At 36.4% G+C, this 24,448-nt stretch overlaps 1 protein-coding gene across 8 annotated transcripts in view; it reads right to left on the bottom strand.

Annotated features, from left to right (window-relative positions):
* The window catches only part of NFIB (nuclear factor I B), a 189,739-nt gene that overhangs the window by 18,153 nt on the left and 147,138 nt on the right, over positions 1 to 24,448 (bottom strand). For 3 of the 8 annotated variants that reach the window (XM_053932902.1, XM_053932903.1, XM_053932905.1), the window contains 2 exons: positions 18,424 to 18,512; positions 1,078 to 7,661 (listed from right to left, as the gene is read on the bottom strand). The exons of 1 other annotated variant lie outside the window; for it this stretch is intronic. In XM_053932902.1, coding sequence (XP_053788877.1) covers positions 7,532 to 7,661; positions 18,424 to 18,512 — 219 coding nt within the window. In that variant the 3' untranslated portion in view covers positions 1,078 to 7,531. Of the gene's footprint in view, positions 1 to 1,077; positions 7,662 to 18,423; positions 18,513 to 24,448 lie in introns of those variants that run through there. 4 more of the 8 variants (XM_053932904.1, XM_053932908.1, XM_053932907.1 and 1 more) reach the window with 3 other exon arrangements.

Genomic DNA, 24,448 nt, shown 5'->3' with positions numbered 1-24,448 from the left:
AGTGGTTTGAGAAGAAAACTTTGTATTCCCCAGAACATGAACTGAATGAAACATTCCATATGTACATCTGATTCACACTTATGAAAAATAATTTCTTTTGTAGAGTTGAAAGATCTTGACCCAACATAAAGATTTCTGGTTTCAGGAAGTACTTTGGGAAGATTGGATCTTACTGTTTTTATTCAACAAAAATGGAATCATGAAGATGGTTAAGAAATCAAAGATTGACTGTCACAAATCAGTAATATTAAAATAAAACAGAGGTCTCCTGACCTTCTGCTATCATGCTTAATCTCACATCACAGGAGATGCAGTTCAGATTGATGCATTTTTCTGGTCCCTAAAATCATGAGCCAGATGCAATTAGGTGATAAAAATGCAGTTACCTTTTTTGAAGGGTCCCTTCAGGTGCACAACACGCTGAAGTACATGCCGAAAATATGCCGAAGATGCACACGTGACATAGAGCAAATACAGTTTTATTAGTTTAGAAAATTTACATAATTGACAAGAATCCCCAGTTAGAAACACAGGTGTTGAGGTAATTCCCCCTTTTGGTTCTGCCCTCTTCAGAAGCCTCCCTTCCTTGCTTGTTGTTTATGGGACAGTGTCTTGACCTTGGTTCTCAGAAGAAGCAAGATAGGATAGGGGCCTAGGAATTTAGTTTGTCTTTCTGTCGAATAGGATAGGAAACTATGAGCACAAATCTATATAGTTATACAGTAATAAGCTACAGAGCTACAAATATATGTGAAGAATATATAAAAGCAAAAATCAGTTTGGCATCAAGATCACCTGTATAATTACTAGGGTTGGTTGAACATGGTGAAAACTAAATGTAAAATTTAAATTGAGTTGATTACCTGATTGCATCTCCTTTTGCTCTTGTTCTCCTCCTTTTTCAGTGTAAGTAAGTTAAGCCCAAATGTGTGCAAACAAATATGTTAAATCTAGACCAGGTGTACTCAGAATTCCATAAGTTGTGCCGTGCTATGAGGCTTCAAGGTTTAAGGTTTGTTTCTAAGATATTACCAATTATGACTCTTAGAGACAGAAAAGAAAACGTAAGGCCAGGTCTGTAGCATAGCTCATTTTTATTGTTTAAACAGTTTTTGCATAGGAAATATATCCGCTTCCAGTAATTGACTGCAGTATGAGCAGCTGCTAGCAGTATAGGCTGGATATAACAGTAACAATCACATTAAGTCAAGCTTGATTTACACCAGTTTAAAACTTGTGGCAGTTGAGTTCATTTGTAACCTAAAAAAAAAAGTACCAGAAAGAACACTTTATCCTCCAACCAGGCACAATAAAAACCTTTGTTAACACTCAGGCTAAAATCAGGTCTGATGCCAGAGGGCCCTAATTCCAAAATTAAGTAGCTGTAGTGTAATGCATCCTACTAGTGAAGGTTCATTACACAAAGACTCTGCACACACCTTCTTTTTAATTAAAATGTAACCTTCAGGATTTATAGCCTACAGTATGGGAAAAAATGCCAGAAGTTTTAAAATGGATCAACCCTGGTATGTAGCTAGCAAGCAATAACTGACTACTTGTCACCTACAGTTGTACTAAATGTATCTAAAGAAACACACAGCCCTACAAAAGTTTTCTCAGAGAAATATCATTGAGATGAGGTGCCTCTTCCCAGATTACTAGAAGTTCTATATGATATAAGCACAAATTAACAGCTTGATGAAGACATAATCTAATGCAGCTCTTGAGAAGCCTATGCCTGGGATTGAGGAACCCCTCACATTCTACAATGTTGTAGAGATTATTTTTGAAGAAAATGTCATCTGAAACATATTTACAACTGAACTCAACAGAGACTGTGAAATTGAACAGGCACTGCTCATTTGTTTGAGTTTTTTTGGTAAACATTTTGCTGGTTTTTGTTTCTTTCTCATTTTGCATCAACTTCTATCAGTCCATGCAACTTCAATGCCCTCAATGAAAAATGCATAATAAGCCATACTTCTTAAAAAACTTCCTTCTGCATATAGAGATACATTTGCCACATCAGTCCCTGTAGCACAGTTTTCAAAATCATTCTGTCAAAAATACAGTAATACAAAGACTGGCTTTAGTGTCACTAGCTCACACTGCTCTCCATTTATTTAGGCCACCTTTTGTTTTACTGTTACGGTATCATGCAATGAAAGTATCAAAGGCTTAGTCTATTCATGATGCTAGTGGCACTGAAGCCCTTTTCACAAATTCAACATACATCTGAATTGCAACACACAGATATTTCTAAAGAGTACTAACTAGTGAACCCTTTTATCGTAAAAAAAAAAAACAAACAACTACTTACAACCATTGAAGAAAAAATTGCAACAAAAAAAAATGTAAAAATTGACCGTCTCCAACTTGTCCCCTTTACTATTGACAACGTGACCAACAGAGCTGTGGCATGGAAACAGTACAAAGAGTTGTCATGGCAATAAGTTTGGCTGATGCAAAGGTCATTGTGCAGGGTTAAAGGGCAAAATCAGTGGTCCATGTTATCCTCCAACTGCAGTGCTCCACCACACCCACACAATTTTGAGGAATTAATGAAACTGGGGAAATAGCAGAAAGTGCAAATAAGAAGGAGGCGGTTTTCAGCTCCTTCAGCATGGAGAAGAACATTCAGCTTTGAGCCTTTCCTGTTTAACTTGATTAGCTGGCACGGGATTTTACTGTCTTTTTTTTCCCTAAAGTTTTATATAGAAACCAAATAAAAAAATCCAGGAGCATACAGCTGGTTAATATTAACAAAAGACCTTGACAGGATCATGTAAACCATAAAGGATGTCATGCTTGGGGCCTTACTGCCAGCAACATTAGAGAGTTTTTTCATTAAAAGTGAAAACTGTACACTGAATATGGGATAACTTTCTGCAGCCTTCATAATCTCACACAGTACATATAATTTAGGTTTAGGTACAGAACACACTCTGGTGTCACAGATGTCTTTGTGCAATCTCTTTCATTAAGTCCTTATGAAGCTACAAGTTGCAAATCCAAAATTCTGCTCCCTGAGGACACAGCTGTGTGAGACTTAAGTACTGTTTTAGCTCTCTGCCTATCCTGAATAGCTCTGTGAACCTAATCTTAAATACCATCATGTAACAATCACAAAAACTTTTGCTAAAGGCCATATATACTAATAAAAAAGACAGTGGTGCTTCCAACATTTTGAAATGCTCTGAAAACCAACTTTTCCAATACTAAATACAACAAAATAACCTTCATAAAATATAATTTTCTCCATTTACATTTTTAAAGGATTAGTAACCTGTGCTTTTCAAGCACAGGAATATGCGAAATAACTCCTAACATGGACAGATTTTTTTTTTTTTTAATACATAAATTAAGAAACTGGAGAGTTTTAACCCAAGTCCAGTTTCTAAACAAAGAATATTCTTGTTTAAAAATGGAAATGTATTTCCATTATAATTGTTAAAAAGTTAGCTTTACAAACAAGGGTATTTTAATTAAAAAAAATTCTTAACAAAACTATACAGTGTACAAATTACTGTCTACAAGGTAGGCGGTTTAGTCAGAAGATCATCCTTTCTTCTTGCTACTTGCAGCTTCACAAATTCATTCACATATTTTCAATGGAGCTGCCCACCTGAACATCACCCCACAACTATATTGCTATAATTAATATTTTTGCCATGTCTTTATGTACAGTCTCCTTCACTGCCTTTTTTTTTTCCTTAGTCAAGCCTCAAGCGTTCATGTCACTCCAGGGGAAACACACTTCAGTGGCACAGCCATGAGGCCAGGGCTGCAAAGCAACTTTAAATAAAGGCAGAACAGTGCACATAGAACGGGGTGGCTCAATTTAGTCAGAATACACTTCCTGGTGAAGGAGGAGGCCAGAGACTGGATTTGAGTTCTCAATCTTATCTTAATCTTTTGACTGCTGAGCTTAAAAAAAAGAACCAACAAAGCCAACCTAAAACAAAGCATACAGTAAATTAAAAGTTCATTATCTTCCAAGCAGGCTTTTCTATTAGAGAGGCAGGTAACAAAAACCCACAGTTGTTGAATGACAGTTTAAATGACTTTATTTCTCTAAAAAAGTGCATCTTTAAGCTCAGATTTTTTTTCATACAAATATGTAAGTTCTTTAAGGGCATCTATCTTCCTACAAAAGGCAATCACCATTCTGGAAATTTCATGTTGAAGCCTGAACTCGTTCCAGTTTTGTCCCAATGTGGTATTAAAAGCTTTCAGGGAACACCTTGTTAATGGAACTAATCAAGGACATGCCCCCAGCACAACTCTGCTCCCAGACTGCTCTGTATCATGACATGTGTAAAGGACAACACATACTTTGTTTTACCAGGCCAGAACCTGAGGTGCACTCTGCGTGGGTCTAGTAGACTTTGCCATGTGCTTAGCAAACAAATTGACTTCCTGCAGGGTTCTGAAAAAGAACCAAAGACCCTCACATTTCTTTTTATGTCTTATCTTTCTCTTTCTTTTTTTTTTTTTTTCTCCCAGTTTAGCTAAATCTCAAAGGTTTATTTTCCTACAATTCCCATCTCTGTAGCCATTCAAGTCCTGCTTACACACTCTCTCCTCCTGGAGACAGGGGGATGTGCCACCACTACTGCTCTTACTGCCCTTCAGCTGGAGCCAGAATGAACTGATGGTGGTATGCCCCTGGCCAGGGCTCATTGGGGTGGCTGCTGCTGGAGCTGTGCCTCTGGGACTGCTCCGGGGTAAGAAAACCTCCAAAACACAGAGACAACCGTAAAGGGATGTATTTTCCCATCCACATGACTATACACTCCTCTGCTTTTACCCTAGTAGAATACTGTGCTTTAAAGAAAACTTCACCCTGTGTTGACCCATACATTGCAAAGATCCCCTGTGTGTAAGAGATCACCATCAATAGGCCCATTACTGGTCTGCAAAATGGGATTTTACTGGAAACACACTTTTATTACCACCGTGGTCTAATTCTTTGCGTAAAGAAACTCCTCCTCCACTACACCCCAGAGGTCTCCATCTGATCTCTATGAGAAGACTGCAAACTTCTGACATAGCCCAACCAGGCTGAAAATTGTAATTCAAATGCTGAATTAAGAAACTTGGCGGGGCGAGAGGGGAGTGGACTATAAAAGGAATTATGTATAGGAAAAAAAAACAAGCAGAATAAGGAGGGCAAATTCTCTGCTTGAGCAGCTCCAGATCCATTGGAGTCAGTGGAATTATGCCAGCAAAGATTTTGGCCCTGTACTTACATTTCCTAGACAAAGTAAATGTCTTTGTCATTTTGAGCTAAAAACATTTTCTAACATGAACACTTCAGGATGCATTATCTTTGCCAGAATGGAAAAGGCTTCATCTCACTGTGGGTCTTGACCTCTGTCTGTCTCTCTTTCTCATGAAAAAAACCTTGAAGTAAAACAATTTCCTCAAGTCAAGTCTGCCTCCAACAGAATTCATTACTTATTTTTTAAATCCAGAAATGATTTCAGCTTGCACCCCAGGTGGGAAGTTAAAAAGAGGGAACCTATTTGAAAGTTTGTCACAGTAGGCAGAACAGTTGCTTTGCAGCCCTTGCCTGGCTAAGGGTGCACTGCTTCACAGCTACACTGTAAAGTGTTAAAAATCCTCCCCCCCCACCCCAGAATATATATATATGTATGTATAAAAAAAAATCCCCTGTCCACCTCTCAGTACAGAAAAGGACCTCATCACACTGCAAAAATAGCAGTACCCACTTTGGTCAATTAAAACAAACAAAAAAAAGCATACATTATTTTTTTTAAAATCTATGTACTTACCTATAATAACCAATACAGCTAAAAGCACTACCTACATAGGCAAAACTTGGTATTGCATAATTCGTATAAATTTGTATCCCCTCCCCCCAATATTAATTGGAAGATGAAAAACATGAAAGGTTAATAGAAAAAACACCAAAATACTGAAAATATTGCTGGTCGATTACAATTCTTAAGCGGCAACTATACACAGCCATCATATGCTCTATAAATGTGAGATAAATGTATAACTGTCTAAAAAATCCATGATGTCACACATTTTTCGCATCTGGAGTACAAAATATTTTGTCATAAAAATGGTAAAGATTTAAAATTATAATAAATGCAGCAAAACAAGTGTAGTGATGTCAATTTTTTTTTGTAGTTTTTTCTTTTTTTCTTTTTTTCTTTTTTTCCATTTTTTAGATTTCAAGGCAAGGCACGTAATGTGGACATTATATCTTCGTGCAAATTAGGATTACTGGAAAGAGTATTTTAAATTTTTAAAGAGACATAGAGGCAAAATGTCTGCCCATGCACATTATATTTCTGTCGATATGTGAAAATTGTTGAACAAGGCTAACTTCTGAAAGCACCATGCAAGTTTACAGCACCCTGTAATTAGACTTACATTAAGAGTGCATTATTTAAATACAACATATCCCCATCCTGGTATTACCAGTTTGTAAACGGTAAGCTTTGCCCTTGTGACATGGATTTGCCTATGTCTTTGTCTCTATGATGTAGATTTTACAGAAACATGTAAACCCTATGGGTTCTTGATGCAACAAGTAACTTTAAATAAATAAATCCTACCCCTCTGTGGAGGCAGCAGCTAAACCAACATAAGTGCTGTGTTTCCATTGATTTCTTATTCTCAAGGACATGATTTGTCTTGACTTAATGCCTTTTAATGCCCTCAAAAACTGAGGGGAAAAATAAGTTTGTTCAAAGTAATTTTTTATTTTTATTTTTAATCCCCTCAATTTAGAGTCCAAGGGCTGAAGGACTTATAGCGATGACCTCTTAGATATGATTTTTAAATTGCACTTGCCTCTGTAAGTGTTTCTTTACTGGGGAAAATGTTATTTTTTTCCTTTTCTTTTTTTACTGTTGCATGAGAAGATAACACTTTTACCTGCGTAGAGGCATTTCTTCCATAGAGCCTGTGTGTTCATACTGATTGAAAATTTCAAACTGCATAACACACTAGAAAAAGGCTGAATTAAGGGCCAAAGTTTAATAAATCCATACTGATAACTAAAGGCTACAGAGCTTATTTTTAAAACATTTAGAAATCAGACTATTAAGAAAATGGCTGGCTCACGGCCCTTCTCCTCCTGCAGCTCTGCTGTCACTGCCTAGCCTTTGTTTTGTGAGATAACCAGGAATAGTGATCTCATGCGTAAACAACAAGAATACTAAACCAACAGAACTAGCTTATCATGCAAATATTAAGGCATCTAGAAAGTCAGTTAAAATATATTGTCAGAGACAGAACATCTATTTCCCAGCGGACTTCATATAACAAAGGCTACTTAGGAGGAGCTGCATTCTACTCATCAGTGAAATATCATCGACCCTTTGTATATCATTTCAGTTTCAACCATAAGAGAATTACTGATTGTAAGAGCTGCAATTGCTGGTCTATTTTTGTTCTTCTTTCTTCAGATTCTTTTCTCATACTGTCTTCTTTTCTTTTTTCTTTTTTTCTTTTTTTTTGTTTTTTAATTTTGCTTTTAATTTTTTTTCCCTCAGTTGCTTGTTTCTGCTTGAAGGAAAGGCTCTCCAATTATGTTCAAACCATAATTTGGGACATTTGTCGGTAGGATCGGTGTCCTATTTGATACTTGGAAAGGAACCAAGCTAGCCCAGGTACCAGGACTGTTGAAAAGGAGAAAGAGACAAGGAAGGAAAGAGAGAGAGAGAAGAGACAAGGAAGGAAAGAGAGAGAGAGAAAAAAAAACATCAATTAAACATGTATACAATGAATTTGAATCAAGGTCCAGCTAATAGTCATTAATAATAGCACTACTTAAGATAAAGCTGGAAAAAAAATTTGTGAATGTAACTTGAGATTCTACTTCCTAGTTTTCTTTGTGAAAGTATGAGTTGTTCGAAAGGAAAAGAATTGTGTTGAACTCGGTAGCAAGTTGTATGACTCCTGAGTTACACTAAGTGGTCTGTTTGTTTATGAAAACCCCCAAAAATGTCAGATGCAAATATATAGAGCAGACACAACTAAACCATACAAATGACACTATATAGTGTAATAGATATCATTTAAGAGCTAGTGAAATATACCACAGGGTACAAATGTTCTTTGTTCAAGAATACAGCATAAAGATTCAGTGGTTCAGCATCCTGTGAGATTTCCTCCACTCTTACAACACAGCAATTTATCTTGTCACCATCCCAAGATGGGCCTCTGATATGTACAGATGCCCATAAGAACGGAGGATTTTTATGTTCAAAAAACTTGCTTTTTAAAAAAAAAATTCCCTAAGAATGTCAGTCTCAGAAACACCAGTTAACACAGGATCCAGTCATCTAAACACTTGCAGCCAAGGGTAGCCATGAGTCAAGGATAACAGCGAGTACCATATTTTTTTCAACAAGCCTCTGAGAAAGAAAATATTTTCAAGGATAATTCAGTGACTAGGACCTTAAGTCATCATTTTAAAAGAACTCTATCACTAAGGAGCTGAAGTCCCAATGGCATTCACAGGTTCAGCAGGCACCAATCAGTAGTACTTGCAAGATGGATACTCAAAGATGGGTCTCATCTGGTGTCCAGTACACAGTAGCTTGAGTGGCCCTTTCCTTAGATGTGGTTCTGGCAATCCAGAAGTCCAAACCAAACCATCCTAAGCTATATGATTCTATGACTTCAGAGAAAGTTTTGTCACATTTATTCAGAAGAAAAACAGCATCACTGCCAAAGAGCTAGTACCAGCACTGCATATACAGCATGCAAATACAGCCTTCCTCTGCATTTCATTGTATTGAGCTTTTCCAGTGTTTATCACAAACATAAGTGCTCACTTGGAATTATATTCTGGGATTAGGTTAATGAGCTTCCTAATAACACATCTGAAGCCCTTCAACATGTGTATTGTGGAGGCAAAAAGTTTTCTTCCCTCTAAAACTTTTGGCCGGTTTCTTCAAAGCTCTCTCCCTGGACAAGCAGATGTGTTTTTGTGGCATCAGGTATAAAGAGGAAAATTGACCTTTTTTTATCTATTTCAAATGTTCATGACATGACTACATTTCATTTGGCAGCCTTTTGTGATCATTTCAGTTGCTGAAGAGTGGTCAACTTATTTTGTGAATTCCAAGGGACATGTTTCTCAGGTCTTTCATATTAAAGAAATATGAACAATTTCTGTCATTTACTTCTATTTCAAAATACTTAACTCTCTAAACTTGCTAATTTACTATTTTAACTCCTAGCAATTAATTTCAGGTGCTATGTTTTACACACACAAAAAAAAGTGGAAATAGTTCCTGACCTGCTTGTCTCAATAACGGCCATATTCCCAAAGGAGAAAGACTAATCTTATTTCATGAAGAAATTATAATAAATATTAATATATTAATGTTTTCAATGTCTGAAGTACAAATACTTTCCAATAAGACTGTTGGGTTTTTTTCCTTCAATTGAGTATATTCTTGAAGGATACCTAAAAATTTGCAGGGTCTTAACCTTTTCAGATTTTTTTTTTAATCGCTGTTTTCAAAAATGTAAGATCAGCTAATATGTTTAATTTTTTATTGTTGTTTTAATTCTATTGACTATTACAAAAAAAGTGCTATTGGAGGAAAATAAAAACCCTTTTGAAATATAAAAGTCACAGTTACACCACAAATCTTGAAGCATTCACAAAAACTTAAACCTTGTTATGCATGAAAGATTTTTCCAAGATGATATAATGAAAAGAATGTTCTGAAAAGCAAAAAAAAAAATCAATACCAGAATTTCATTTAAGTGGCTTAATTGTTTCAACTTATTCATCTTACTTCACAATTTGTTTTAAAATGCATTTTTTGTTCCTTCCTCTTTGGATTTCAGTGATGTTAAGAAATAAATGCTGAAATAATGGACACAAAGCAAACTGCTTCCAAGCATGTGGATTTATAAAACTAAGAACTAGTAATAAAGAAATAAAGAGCCAAGCAGATTTGTTTCCCTGGGATCAGTCTGAATATATGTTTTACAATGCACAGTTCTTTGCTGTCCTGTTACATGGGGTTTACAGTGTTTAGTGACTTCAAATAAATACAGCACTAACTCAAAGAATATAAATTTTGTTTGAGGTCAACACTCTATTTAGAAAATTTCTGTGCAAAGGCTAAGCACACAGGCTCCAGGTTATCTTTCTGAAGATTTATAGTGCATTTCAGTGATTGGATAAATACAGTTTTGACTTTTTGCTTTGTTTTAAAGTTGCCAGCCTTCTAGTGACTACAGTGGGTGAAGGAAACAAGTCAGTGCTGAATAAAAGCAAATTACTATTTGCAGCAAAATTTTTATCTGATACTTCAAATACCAGGCAGAGATCTTGATTTTTATGGAAACTGCTCAATAAAAATAAGTTGTAGCAGGTTCCTAATATGACTGTTGTTGCCATATGACCTACCAGTTTAATATAGGTGTTTATTTAAACCTTTCAAGCCTCCCACCTTGTATTATGACCATGAAAAAAATGCAGACTGCAAGAAATTTGTCAGTACTACTTATGAATCCTGAGGGAGTAATACATCACCCATGTTAATACTGTGTATATCCCACTGGAGTTTCAAAGCCCCTTGACTCAAAGCCCATGCCAAGCCTTCTGCCAGAGATGATGGTGCAGGCAGCAGAGCATTTGTGGGACCAAGACAGTCACACACTGTCTGCCTGCAGGGCTGGAACAACCACCCCTTCCCCACCTTTGGAGGTGGCTGAAGTCCTGGTCTAAACATACACACTGGGCAGAGTCTGACTGCACTGGCAGCTGGGAAGAACAGCCCATTCCCTCTGTTTGCTGGCATTTCCTAAGCCATTATTTTCAAGGTTTGATCAGTTTTGTTTGTAGTTTAGAAAATAAAGTTATCATACTACAAGTGGATGTAACTCTATCTTGGGCCACCCCAGTCCAGGTACCACCATAAGGGGCTTACTGCAGACAAAGATAGAAAACTGAATGAAAGCTATTGAGGAAAAGAGCCCTAGTCACAGCACAGAGCTCCAAGAACAGTTGTGACAAAACTGAGAATAACCAAACACAGGCTTTGCTAAGCTACATGGATGTGGCTGTCTATCCAATATTCCCATGACCTCCCTTTACATTTATGGCAAATTTAGTTGGACTTTCAGCTACCCTATGAGCCATACTCTGCTTTGTAGCTCTCCAGCACTTCCCCCATTATGAAGCCAACCAAGGCCAACTGCCCAACTGCCCAGAAGAGCAAAGTCCCCATTAGCCTTCTCCAGCCTACTCAGAAAGGACCTCTCTGAGTATTGCAGAGCTTAGCTTCTGCCATGGAAACCATCCTCAGGTTTTTGTTTTGTTTTGTTTTGTTTGTTTGTTTGTTTTTTAGAACATCCTAGCAGGAATGACAGTTACTTCTGGCTGCAAAGCAAACTCCATCTAGGTGCCCAGATGAGCAGGAAATGGGGGAACACCTTTCCCTTCACCATACCATCCAGCCGTTGGTGTGAATCCCAGGTAAAATTCAGCACTTGGTTTCACAAAACCAGACGCAATACTCTGCCTTTGTCTACTAAGTGCCTCAACCAGGGAAGCCAAAATTCTTTCCATTGCCCAGAACACAGTCAAGATGGTTGTCCTTACAGAAGTTAATAGGATGCCCACATGGCTTCTCCTTCAGATAAAAAATCTTTGTATTTTATGAGTGGAATAAAGCAGGTCTATCCCACACTCTAGCTTACTACTCCTGAGGAAATATGTTATCCATCTGCTGACAGAAGTTATAATATAAATGCCTTTCCACTGAAACATGAAGTGAGAGCTAAAAAAAAAAACTGATCAAGGCTAAGTTTTGAAGAAAATTACATGAGAAGCAGCATGAGAGTCTGTTGTGAGATTCAGATCCATTATTGTTGCAGGACAACCTTCCTGAAGCATCACACTTTTAGGTGATTTCACTAATGCTAGCAGTTTTCTCTTCACCATAGCTAGACTACCAAATATGTTATACAGTCAACAGTTCCCTCTCTATACACAGGAAGTATAATGTATTTATCTGTTTAAATCCAATAAAGCAGCAAAGGAAAATTCTGCAAGCATCTGACAGGGTTAACATTCTCCATTACACTTTCCATTACAGTTTCCAGATGTTAATTCAATCAAGATTTCTGCGATCTCCTCTTAAAGATAATAATTGCTGTTTCAAGAACCTCTGATTAAAATATTACTGGAATGGACCACAAGTAGTGCTTATATGTATATACAGTCCACTTCGGAGGTTATAATAACATAAAGAGCATAATAATGTCAAACAATTAACTAAACACAATAAAAAATCAATCTAATCTCACCTGAATAAATGTGGAGGTCTTTCATATTCTTATTTTCCACCAGTTACTACCTCCTTCCTTTTACAGTTTCGGAAGTCTGTATTTTACTATTCCGAAAGTACATCCAAAGCAGTATTTCCTTCTTGCTGCTTTACTATCATGTACATGAACTCACTAGCTTACAGAAGGTAGAGCAGAGCCTGAAAAGTCAGTCTTTAGATGGAAAAGGTAGAAATACCTTTCAATCAATGTTGAGTGAAGTGACAGTATTAAACCACCAAGCAGGTAACTTCTATCTCTCTAGTAAGTGCTTGCCCACACAAATACAGGGAGTTTTACCATTTAAAATTACTTCGATCATAAGAACTTTGGAAATGCAGTTTTGCTACCCTCAGTGTCCTGGCTAAATTTCCACTTCTGCTTTTCTGCCAAAAGAATAACCACCCTTCCAATATCTACTTAATGGGGTACTTCTGCTACCATCTGAACTGGCATCCATTGGTAAACAGCTGCCATATTTCACCTTAAAGTTGAGCATTTGTTTCAAGAGATTTATGAAGTGTATCTCAGGTAAGTTTAGGATGATTTTTGCAGCTTAGCAGGCACATATCACCAATCGAGCAGAGAGATGAGTTAAAGACCTACTAATTTATGCCCACAGGAGGGAAAAGGAAAATCTCCAATAAGAATACTATTTATTCTATTCCCTGCAGACTTCTTTATGTGGCAGTGTAACACAAAAAGGTACACAAAGATGGGGAAGAGGCTATAGAACCCATTACTAACAAAAAATACCCACAACAGAGCGAGTGCCCAGAGAAATCATCCATGTCCATGCTGTGCTTTGGACCATTCATGTATGAGAATTTGGTGCAGGAACAGAGTTAACAGAAAATTTCAAACATGCACTTGCACAGAGGAGGCTCTGACCAAGTCAAGCCAAACCATGGAGAACTTGTGCTTGGTTACCAGAGTCCAATGGGGTGCCCATGAAAAACTGACTCTCAACTTTACACACCTCCACTACCTTTTTCTTTTCCCAGTATTACTATTTTCATTTCAAACCATTAGAATTTTTACCTTAGCACTTAAAAAAAAATATAACTACAAGTTTATCAAATTAATATGACTAAATAATAATACAGGTGATCTAACTGTACCAAACAAGCAAACAAATTAAACCCCAAACAAATCAGTTTTACTGATTTAAAAGAAATAATTGGAGGTAAGATGATAAGGAAGTAGAAAGCTGGAGTAACTAAGGGGTTAAAGATATAGTTTACACTTGAGAGTTTTCTATAATATGCTGCTCCTTTCCTAGCAGCTGCCAAAAATCATCTGACAGGAAACATAAGATTAAGTTTGTCCCACCTAAATGAACAAAGAGATCTCAGAACAGGCAACCATTCTACTGGAATCTGCAGTGCTGCTCAGAAATTATTACTGAAGTTGTTATCTTTATTTTAACATCTTGCTTCTAGATCAACGCATTCATTTTGGTCACACAGCAGTTCTTGTTGCTTCTCCCATAAAGTTTAACTTAAAGTTCCAAACATAATCATGTGGAAAATGGACATTATTGATTGCTATGGTCCATTGTTCCCCCATTCTAAGTCCCTGAAGTTCAAGTTCAGTCTGGAATTACATCATGTCTGGTTTCTCCTGGTTACCAGACGGCTTGAGACGTGACCACAGCTACAGAAAAAACAAACAGCCTTCTTCACGCTTCGGCTCCCCTATCGATTCAAACATAAACTTTTTTTCTTTCTCTCAAGTATGCTTCAAGTATGGAAAACATGGTTAATTTAGAGATTAAGTTCCAAATTAGATTATCTAATGGCATCTTAATGGATTGCTGACCCATTTCCTGTGGGATGGCAGCATGCAATTCTGGCTTGAATACAACTAATTTCTTAGGAAGTGTTCAGAAGATGTTTGCCTGGATGGGGAGGAAACAATGTTCTGCACATCATTCTGCATGACAGAGTTATGCAAAACTATTAGAATTAGTAATTTAAATTGATAAAGATATGAAATCATTAGATTTTCTCTCTGTGAATATTTTTGCACTCAGGAAACTTCAGTCTTTTTGTTCTTAAATTGTAATGAAATGGTACTACTTTTATTCCAAACCATTGTTAGGGAGAGGAATGAGGGAGGGACACAGGTCACAGTGTATTACCTATTTCTCTAACAGGTGTCTGTGTTTGCCAAAATGTGCTTCCACAGACATGCTGCTGGCTGTGTAATTTTAGCTATATGTTTTCTCAATACCAAACATGTACAAGATACTGTGCAACAAAAGCAATATGCACCCATTCTCAATTCCCCTCTGATAAATCAGATTATCCCATTTGACTGCCTTATCAGCACTGTTAGCATAAACACATAGTGGTGAGGGGAGGGTGGGGAATGGGAGGGGGAGGAATGATGCTTCAAATGCTGAATACCCCACAGCTACAGCTGAGAAAGAAATTCAGCACTCTGAGAACAGTGCTTCCCTCAGTATCTCCACGAATGAGCCAGCTGTTGTACTACGCTGATGTGTCAAGATAACAGAATGAAAGCATGAAATTCTAGCCTAGTCCATTTGCCTGGATAGGGTAAATGTAATGTTAAACAGTTAATGCAGAATGATTGTTAAAAGAACTAACATTTGTCAATAGCTGAATTGATATGTACACTTTGGCAATAAAAAGTTGCTAAAAAGTCTGTGGAAGACTTACAAATACTCCACATGATCTAGGAGAGACCAATCATGCCAGCTTTTATGAGTATTTATATTGGAAATACCATCAGTGGTGCAATGAGTGGCTCAGATTTAGGACCAAACCCATGCTATTGGCCTCACACACACACACAATTTTTGTCACTCTCACTTGTTTCTTGAGTTTACTTTCTGCATACACTCTTGCCCTCACATAGTGACTGAGACTGTATTTTTCTAAATGAACCTTACAGATTTTCACAGCTTTCCCTCGCCTTCTGTCTCTAGGAAAACAGAATTATCAAAAAAATAAGAACTTGGGGTTTTTTAGTGGTTTTGAGTATCTTCTTCTCATATACACCAAAAAAATTACCTAAATGATCATAAAAGCACTGGAGAGCTTATTTCTACTGATGTGTTTAAATGGTGTTCAAATTTCAGCAAACACAAAAAATTACATTTATAAGTAAATATAAAAAGTCATATAATGACAAAATATGTTATAAGTAAGCAATGAAAAAATCAAACCAATCCAAACAAAAGCTGTAGATGGTTTGGTATGGAGCAAAATAAAAATTACTACTTCTAAATATTTCACCAAGTAACTGGGATGGTGTTTTTTTCCATTTTATTTTGGGTTTTTCAGGATGCTTACTGAATGTTTAATATTAGTAATTCCTTTAAAGATACTAGAATGTTTAACTCAGCTACACAGAATATTAATCTATTTTTGTTATCATTTTTCACTGCAAGTCTTCTGGTTTTGTAGAAAATTGTGTAACAGTGGTCTAAGTTTTTGTGGCTTGTTGGTCCTTTTTTGTTTAATATTATTCATATTCTCTTTTTTTCTGCAAAGTTCAGTCTTTGCATACCAACCACTGCTGTCTTATACCTGAATTGTTAAATGCCAACAGATACATAATTTTCTAAGGAAATGAGGCAAAACAAAAATATTTTCAAATCTCTGCACTGTACCTACCATGAGGTGAGACAGACAATTATTAAGACAAAGACACACAGAAATAACAGAAGGTTTTTGTCATTCACTTTCCCCAAACTTCCAAGGTGTGGTTCACCAACAATGCTTGATGACAAAGCTTTCAACCTGACCATATCTGCTACCTGGTATCTGTAGAGACAGGGCAGCTAACACTGAGGGACTGCCAAATTTTTCACATGCCTGAGGTCAATAACCCTTCTGAAAAACCAGTGTGCTTAACCACAAAAGCCTGATGTAAAAGGTGAGGTTGAGTACAATCAAACTGAGCTCTGCAGATTTAAGGAAATCACATAATCAAGCATTTACCAAACCATTTGGAGTTGCAGAAACTTTTTTGAATTGGGATATATTTCTTTGCCCACATGTGACAATTACTTTTGCAATAAATTCTTGGTTTTTAATATTAGTTTTAGTGTTAGAAAGGCTCACTGTTCCTTAGCCTGTGCAGATACAATTTCTCTTCTTAGGTCCTCATTTCTGTGGGATTTGAAGAATGTCATACTTAAAAACCCAACAACTAAAAGCTATCTGCTTAGGCAGAACTGTTTGTTTCCTTGTCCTTCAAGGCTGTGCATAATCCAAGAGCAAGTGGCATAGCCTAGGCCTCTAATGAAATACCCATGGTAGAATCTGTACCCAAGCTCTTCTGGCAGTGCTTGTGTTTATTGGTAGGGCCACAGTGGCAGGCAGCAATCTGGGAGCAGTCTGCAAAGCAGTGTGGTCTATAACATGAATGGATCGTGAAGCAGGCTTTTGTTCACCACCAAAGTTTTCTTGATCATCACACAGAAATGTTTCCCCCCACTTTTCCTTTCTTTTCACAATTTATGCCCAAGGTGTTGTATGATGGTACTGAAAAACAGAATTCATCAAACACTAGGACAGTGCTTCTATCAGTGTAACTGGCATTGCTCTAAGGGGGACTTAAGTGACAACTGATTAAAACCATGTGAGAAGGTACCTAGATAGGTTGTTGTGATGTAATTTTCTAATGCCTGTCAATGCCCTGAAAAATGTCACTTTGTAGTGGGAGAATAAATCATACCCTCTGTGCTATAAAAGCTCCATTTGGATTCACTCCTGGCAGTATATTGAAAACTCTGGCAATTACTGCATGATGGGGATTTGTAATGTGAATCACAGCACTTGAGGAGATGAGGCGAATCCATTAGCTAATTTTCCATTGTACTCTCTAATATATAAGGAAAGAAATGACAAGGCCTTATTTTACCACCACAATTCTTCCAGCTATCCAGATATAAAACATTGTTTCATAAAAATTTTTAAAAAACCAAAAAAAACCCCACCCCCCCCAAAAAAAACAAAAAAACAAACAAAAAAAACCCAGAAGAAATTAAACTTCAGATTTGTAAACAGCATCAATTTTCAAATTCAGTAATTTCCCTTCCAAGTTGATACTCAAAAGTCCCAAAACTTCTAGTAATCCATAGTACCATCAGTACAATGCATCAAAAGGCATTTTGTATATAGTACGTATAAATTACACTCACACACATACTTACACTAACTATTCAGAAGCACATATATTTTCATGTACACAGAAATTTATATAAAATATTTTAAATTATTTCATGAGTGAGTGGCTAATACTTCATCTGATAGGCTCCCAACCTACAAGCTTTACATGGACAACCCTCATTAAGTGTTAAGTGCTGCAGATAATTCTGTACATGAAAAAGATGCAAACTGAAGTATCAAAATTATGTTGATTAGTTTATATGCCTATTTAGATAAACATATATCTTCTGCTCTTACCATAATCCACTTTATACCAAGAGATGTAAAAGCTAATAAATTAATAATATATCAAAGTTTAATGGAGTTTATTATTTGGTTTATTTTGTGGGGGGGAGGAAAGGGTGGGCTCATAGAAAAAGAAACTCGTTTTTTGTAAATCATTCCTAATTTTTCTGTTATCTAGTTGAAAAATAAGATGGTTTATATCTTACCTTCAGGTATATGTTAGTGACTTAAAACTACACCAGCCAATTGTAGGAAATGTCTCTATGAATAATATATTTATTCTTTACCCAAAACCAACCACCACCTCAGCCATTTATTATAATTCTTATCTATACCTCTAACAGCACCATTTTCTTTCTGTTAACCAATCAGGTCCCAAAAATATGAGAGCAAATGACATTTTTAAAGCCTAAGATCAGTATTTCCTTCAACTCTCAAACCCTTTGCATAGGACAGCATGTTATTTCATTAAGGGATCATCTAAAGTCAACTTACATGAAAGATAACCTGAATGCATTTAGGAGAAATGTTACACACATATTTTGACCATAATGCTGTCACATATACCTCTGGAGGCCCACTAAAAAAGATATAGTTGCTCTATGCAGCTTTTTTAGAGGCAGTGTAGGGGTGGAAATAATTAAAATGTTACCTTTGCCAAGTAATTCCCAATGTATCCTCACTGGCACTGGGGTATAAATGCCTGCCGTTTTGATTCATGGTCCAGTCACAAATTCTCAGCTGTCAATTGAAACCTAGCAGTCAGATATGGATCGAGCATACTACAGTTTTTAGTATTTAAATGAATACATGCAAACTAGTACTGTACATGGCAAAAGTCTTACTTTCTCAATAAGTAACTTTAAAAAACAAAACAAAGAAAAATAACTTATTTTGAGAAATAAATGCCTATAGACTTGTTTAATATAATGCCACTTTAATATGATCCTCTATTAATAAAGCATAAAAGCTACTAGTGTGTAGCACATAACAATTAGCCGTTATTAGATTACAAACTGAGCTGGAATAAAAGGAAATATTAATAACCAATAGTGTGATACTTTAAGAAAGGAAATAATTATGCTGGCTTTTTAAGCATTGCTCTATATAACGTGTATTTAGTAAGGTAAAATATAATCAATATCTTCTAGCATGCTTTTTGGTAAATATAGAAGACATGCAATTTATAGAAAGTTTGCCAAAATTAAACTAATTGTATGTTGTTATCTTGCTATTTAAAAAGAGAAAAGATATTTTGTAACTGAAGTTTATTAATCTAGTGTTACTGAAAGTAGTATTACTCAGCAAGAGGTGATAAAATAATCTAATCATGTTCAGACTCAGAAAAGTAGAATCTAAAATACTGCATTTTAATATAATTAAAAATGTACTAAATATTAGCTGAAACAAATTCTTCCCAGATCCTCAAATCATCAGTTCTGCCTTCACAGATTGTTCAAGCAACCCTCAGCAGCTCTGCTTATTTAACATCTGCCCAATAGTGTTAGCAGATTTATTGAAAATGTATGCTGCTTATTTTTAAGCTAAAGAAAGTGAGCTTATCTGGTTTCTGAAGAAAATATACATTTTATCCTCTGTATAGTCATGTCTATATAAATTGCTGTACTATTATATACGATTAGACACTCTGAAGAAAATGTTGCTGAGTTTAATTGCATTCAATGCATTTTAGTTTTCTCTATCCATTTTCACATTCTTGAGATAGCACAAGCTACAGCAAACAAACTACAATAAACTGTTTTCACAGGAGCACAATTTATTGCAGTCTTTTCCTGAAAAATACAAATGCTAAGGACAAGACAATATTGCAAACCTGACCCTGTCTGGCTGGTAGACTAATAAGCTTCCTGCTGTTAAGGTCTGAGAAATGGAAATGTTAGTCTTTGATGTTTTCATAGGGATTGTTTCTTGTTTGTTATCTAAAGAACTCCAAGGGACCTTCTAAAGGCCATTAAAAGCATGACTAAACCACATGAAATTAACCAGAAAAGGAAACATGCAGTTAAAAAGTTTGCTAAAGGTAACTGTGAATAATATATTAAACATGTTTAAAGAAATGGGTAAGTAAACATTTGATTTAGTCACTACAGAAAACAGGATCCTGAACTTGATTTTAATAATGAAAACATAATAAAATATGTCAGCCTAGTTACTCAATGTACAATAGACATATTTCTGCTATTATCCTTAAGGATATCATCTTCACTACAAATTTTAGAGCTTCTTAACTTAGCTGTAAAAACTCACTTGTATCTGAAACAAAAGACTGAAAGGTTAAACCCTCCCACCCATCCCCCTTTTTTACTTCTTCACAAAATATAAAATCTATGAATAAACACCCTTTGGCTGATTAGGACAATTAAAATATACTAAAATCACAAACTTAGCATTATCAAATTATTATATTCACTTAGGTCTAACTCAAAAATCTGGCAAGCACTTGGCTTGTTATATAGAACCTAATTGCATTTGCCATTTGGGGAAAACAGTAAGAGACTGATATATTGCATTTTAGTAAATTAGCTTCTGCATTATATCATTATATTCTTCCCACAGTCTGTATGAAAGCCTGCCACACATACAGTTTTTGTGTTAAATTTATCGTTAAGAAAGCACCATGAAGTTTTTGAAACATATTTCATAAATGTTAGTAATGGCATGCTGCTTATTATATACAGTCACATGTACCTCCATTCACATACAGCCAAATACTGAGAAGATAATAATGCAACATGTGCATTTTATACCTAATCTGTAGGCATGCATGTACATGCATATTTATATGAAGGTTCATGCTCCATGAGACTCACAGTTAGTACTGTAGTGCTATTCACTGCACCAATTTTGCCATACTTGCAGTACTGACCACACCGTGGAGAGGTGCAGGTTTGCATGACAGCTGGCTCTGTGACAAGCCCAGGGCTGTATTAGTTGTACTGAAATACACCTTCTCAATGTACAAAAAGTGTTGCTCCACATTCCTCAGTAGGCTCACATAGCTGCCCAATTGTCTTTAAAAATTGATCTGCCTGGAATTTTTATTTTTTTTAAATCTCCCTCACAGTCTTCCTCTCTCAAATCACTCCTGTTGAAAGACATCTGCATGTCTAAGACATAGAAATATCACTTCCAAAGTCTGCATCTGCATCCTTCGCATGTGTTGAGTGGCTTCTGGGTAAAAATACTGTAGAATTTAATAGAATTCTGTACACCTGGGCTCCTTTTAATGGAAGAAGTCTGTTCACAGCAGCAGTGGGAGGCTGCCCTGGGAAGACATCCACATAGCCCAGAGGGAAAGCTTGGGTGCACAGACCTGACATGAGTACCAAGCTTTGGAAGGACATAAGGCACTTCACTACAGCATTTCAAGTGCTATATGTCATCTGGAGTAATTCTGAAAGCTTTCTGTCTAGTTATTCTCCTCAGAGTAACCTAGGTACCTCTAAAATCATGCCACAGTGTTAGCTGGAGAGGAGAAGGCACAGTCACTATTACCCACTATAAGCAATCCTAAAAGTGTTTCTCAGCAGGATATGTGAAGAGGAGAGGCAGGAAGCTACTTGAGAAAATTTACATTCCTCAGCAGGGAGACATAAGAAAGTCCCCAGGATATATCTAATAACTACTGAAAATATAACTAATTTTCTCAAATGTATGTTATGAATGAAAAATAAATGACCTGACTTAACATATGACATGGTGAAAAGTCTTCTCTAGAAGGCTGTTGAACAGATGTGACCTTCAGTCCACAGTTCTGTGGATTTTTAGCCACAGAAACCTCACTCCCATACCATCTTCCATCCTCAAAATTTTATCAATTATTTTCTTATTTATCTCTCATTTAACCACAAGAGAAAGGGGATGAGTTTACATTATGAAGTGGAAAAGAATTCTCAGCCTTGCAGGAGATGAGGAATCCTCACAGATAGCCCAGGCATTTTCCTAGTCCTGGATCCTAGGCTCTGCCGTTATGCCTTTGATACATCCCCTCTGCTGCAGTCATGAAGCAGCAGAGGGCACAAAGCCCACTGCATGTGTTTCTCCTGGGAGGCAGTGCAACTCCCTCATTCACCTCAGACATTTTACAGGAGGGGAACACAAGCTTGGAAGTGGACACAGGAGACAAGAAAAGCAGTAGACCAAGTGCTTCTGTTCTGTAAAATGCCAGGAAATTGTGTTTTGCACTTTCCAGAGCTGTGAGACATACTGATGTGAAGTTCTACCCAAGTGCTGAATTTTACTATAGCTGTCTTCACAGTTTAAACAGCAACTTGCAAGCACAACCATCCTGCAGTGTTTTAAGTATGCAAATCATACATACATTAAAAACCCACAGCCCAACAGCTCAATCTTTAATCATAGTATGAATGATTTTTAGGCATTAGTATTTAAGCAGATTTTGTAGTCTTGTATCCAAAGAACAGCTAAGACTAACATTCATTTCAAGTTTCTGCAATAGCTAGTGCAAGAAAGATTGTATTTTGGAAAGTGTAATAGGAGATTGCTGTAGTTTCTGTTAGTTGAGAAAAGCCCATAAAACATAACATTTGCATATTGTCATTGTTCTGACTGAAACTTCCTTTAAATGTGTTTCCTTTCCAGCAAGCTTATGTGAAAGGTGACCTCTTAGCCATTTACATACCTCCATGGCAGTCATGTGACCCAGTTTTACGTCAAACTGTCAATTATGATAAGAGACACAATAAGAACAGGCTAAGTGTTGATAACCTGTTTCCTGACTTTACTGACAAGTTCTCTTTAGGAGTCCGCCTGTGTTCTTCTTTCAGCCTGCTGCTGAATGCAAAAGTAACATCCACTCAAAACATTTTGTAAACAAATACTCTGTGCTCAGTGGACATTTAAGTTCATGATTTCCATGATTAATAGTATGAAGAGAACTACATTTTGAACTATGAAGCTCAGTAACTAAAGGATGCATCTGGTAAGAAGAAATTTCTCCTGAAGAGACAGGGAAGGCATTTGTAGGAAATAGAAAGCTATCTGCAGTTTTCTGATCATTTTTGAGACCTTATTACTATGTATATTGTAAAGGTCTCACTCATAATTGTAAAATCTGTGTGAAAATCATGAATGCAACATACCATACACAGAAAGTGCAAGCTTTAGTGAAAACCATGGGCAATGGTTTTCAGCATTGCCCATGGCAATGGACTCAGCAATTGGGTCAGCATTAGTTAACATGGTGAAAGTTCTAGAGACTATTGTTAACAACCTTAATACCTATTCCATTTATTTATGTTTTCTAATTAAAAATAGAATTATCCATACAAGGCCCAGAGGTGCACTAAAATTAAAGGGTCAAGAACAAAAACCTTGCAGTTATTTCATTCATTCCAATAGAAACCTTATTTTTTGTGATACCATTTGAATATCTGCACTTGCAATAAATACAAGTGTCTATGTAACCATCCATCCATCCATCCATCCATCCATCCATCCATCCATCCATCTTTTTAAACTATTTACACAGGCAAAGTATATGACTAGTATTTCTGGCAACTTTCTAGCATTATTGCCAGAAACAACATAACCTGACTCTAAGTGTTTGTCATTTCAATACCATAATAAATCCATGAAGTTGGAGAACCATGGCACAAGGAGCCTAAAGAAATGTCATCACATAACCATGAGGATCCTGATCATTAAGACTTTGTTACTGAACTAATGATCTTGCCATTAAAATTACTTAGCCAAAAGAATGCAACTAGAATCTGGCAAGGAATTGTGTCCACTTATAGAAGGTAGAATTTGACTGACTTTCCTCAGTTTGTTGGTTTGTTGGTTTTTGACTCTAGTCTAGGCTTAGAAATCACAAATCTTCAATAAATGCAAATTAATGGGGGGCGATTAAGGAGAATAAAGGTGCACCCATATAATTGCAAAGATTATCTAACTTTTATTTAATTTAGCTAGGATAATTCTCAGCAGAGATAAAGAACAGTGAGCAGTACATTTGGCTTCAGAAAATACTTCCTCCAATGACCAACATAAAATTTAAAAAAATTCTCTCATCCAGGTACTAGCTCTTATCATGTCCCTTGCCCTCTCTCATGGTATTCTTACTACAGTTACATTATCAACACTCCACAATTCTCAGAAGATGATGCTGAATCAAAAAAAGAAAAATAAGTGGTCATTAATAATTTCTAATAGATAGAGGAGGTCTGATATGAATTTTTTACAAGAAAATGCCGAGATATATATGACTCTCCAAATGCCACGGAAGCAAGATGTTATTTTTTGTAACTATTTATGCCACACCATAGAAATAGCTGGGATTTCTAGGCAAGTAATGGGGAGATCCACCAGCTAGTGCATCAGAAATTGACTGCATAGTTATAATTCCCCATTAAAATCTAGTCTTTCTAACTATCAACATTACAGGCTAAGTAATGCATATAACATCACAATTTCACAGTAACTGGATCAGTAAAAGCCAACAAATTCTCTCACTAGCCCTATTATGTATTGTCTTTCAAATTTTTTTTCAGTGCTTCTCATCTAAATGTGAGTATTTTGGGTGTGCTGTACTACACATGGTTTACTGGAATTTCTAGGAAGCTATCACTCTGTCAGGACTCTGTGAGTGTGTGTTGCAAAATACATGTGTAACTTTTAAATTTATTGTGGTTACT

This window comes from Vidua chalybeata, chromosome Z (genome assembly GCF_026979565.1).
Source record: "Vidua chalybeata isolate OUT-0048 chromosome Z, bVidCha1 merged haplotype, whole genome shotgun sequence".
Lineage (NCBI taxonomy): Eukaryota > Metazoa > Chordata > Aves > Passeriformes > Viduidae > Vidua > Vidua chalybeata.
Note: the sequence above shows the minus strand (reverse complement) of the source record. Positions and strands in the feature narration are given on the sequence as shown.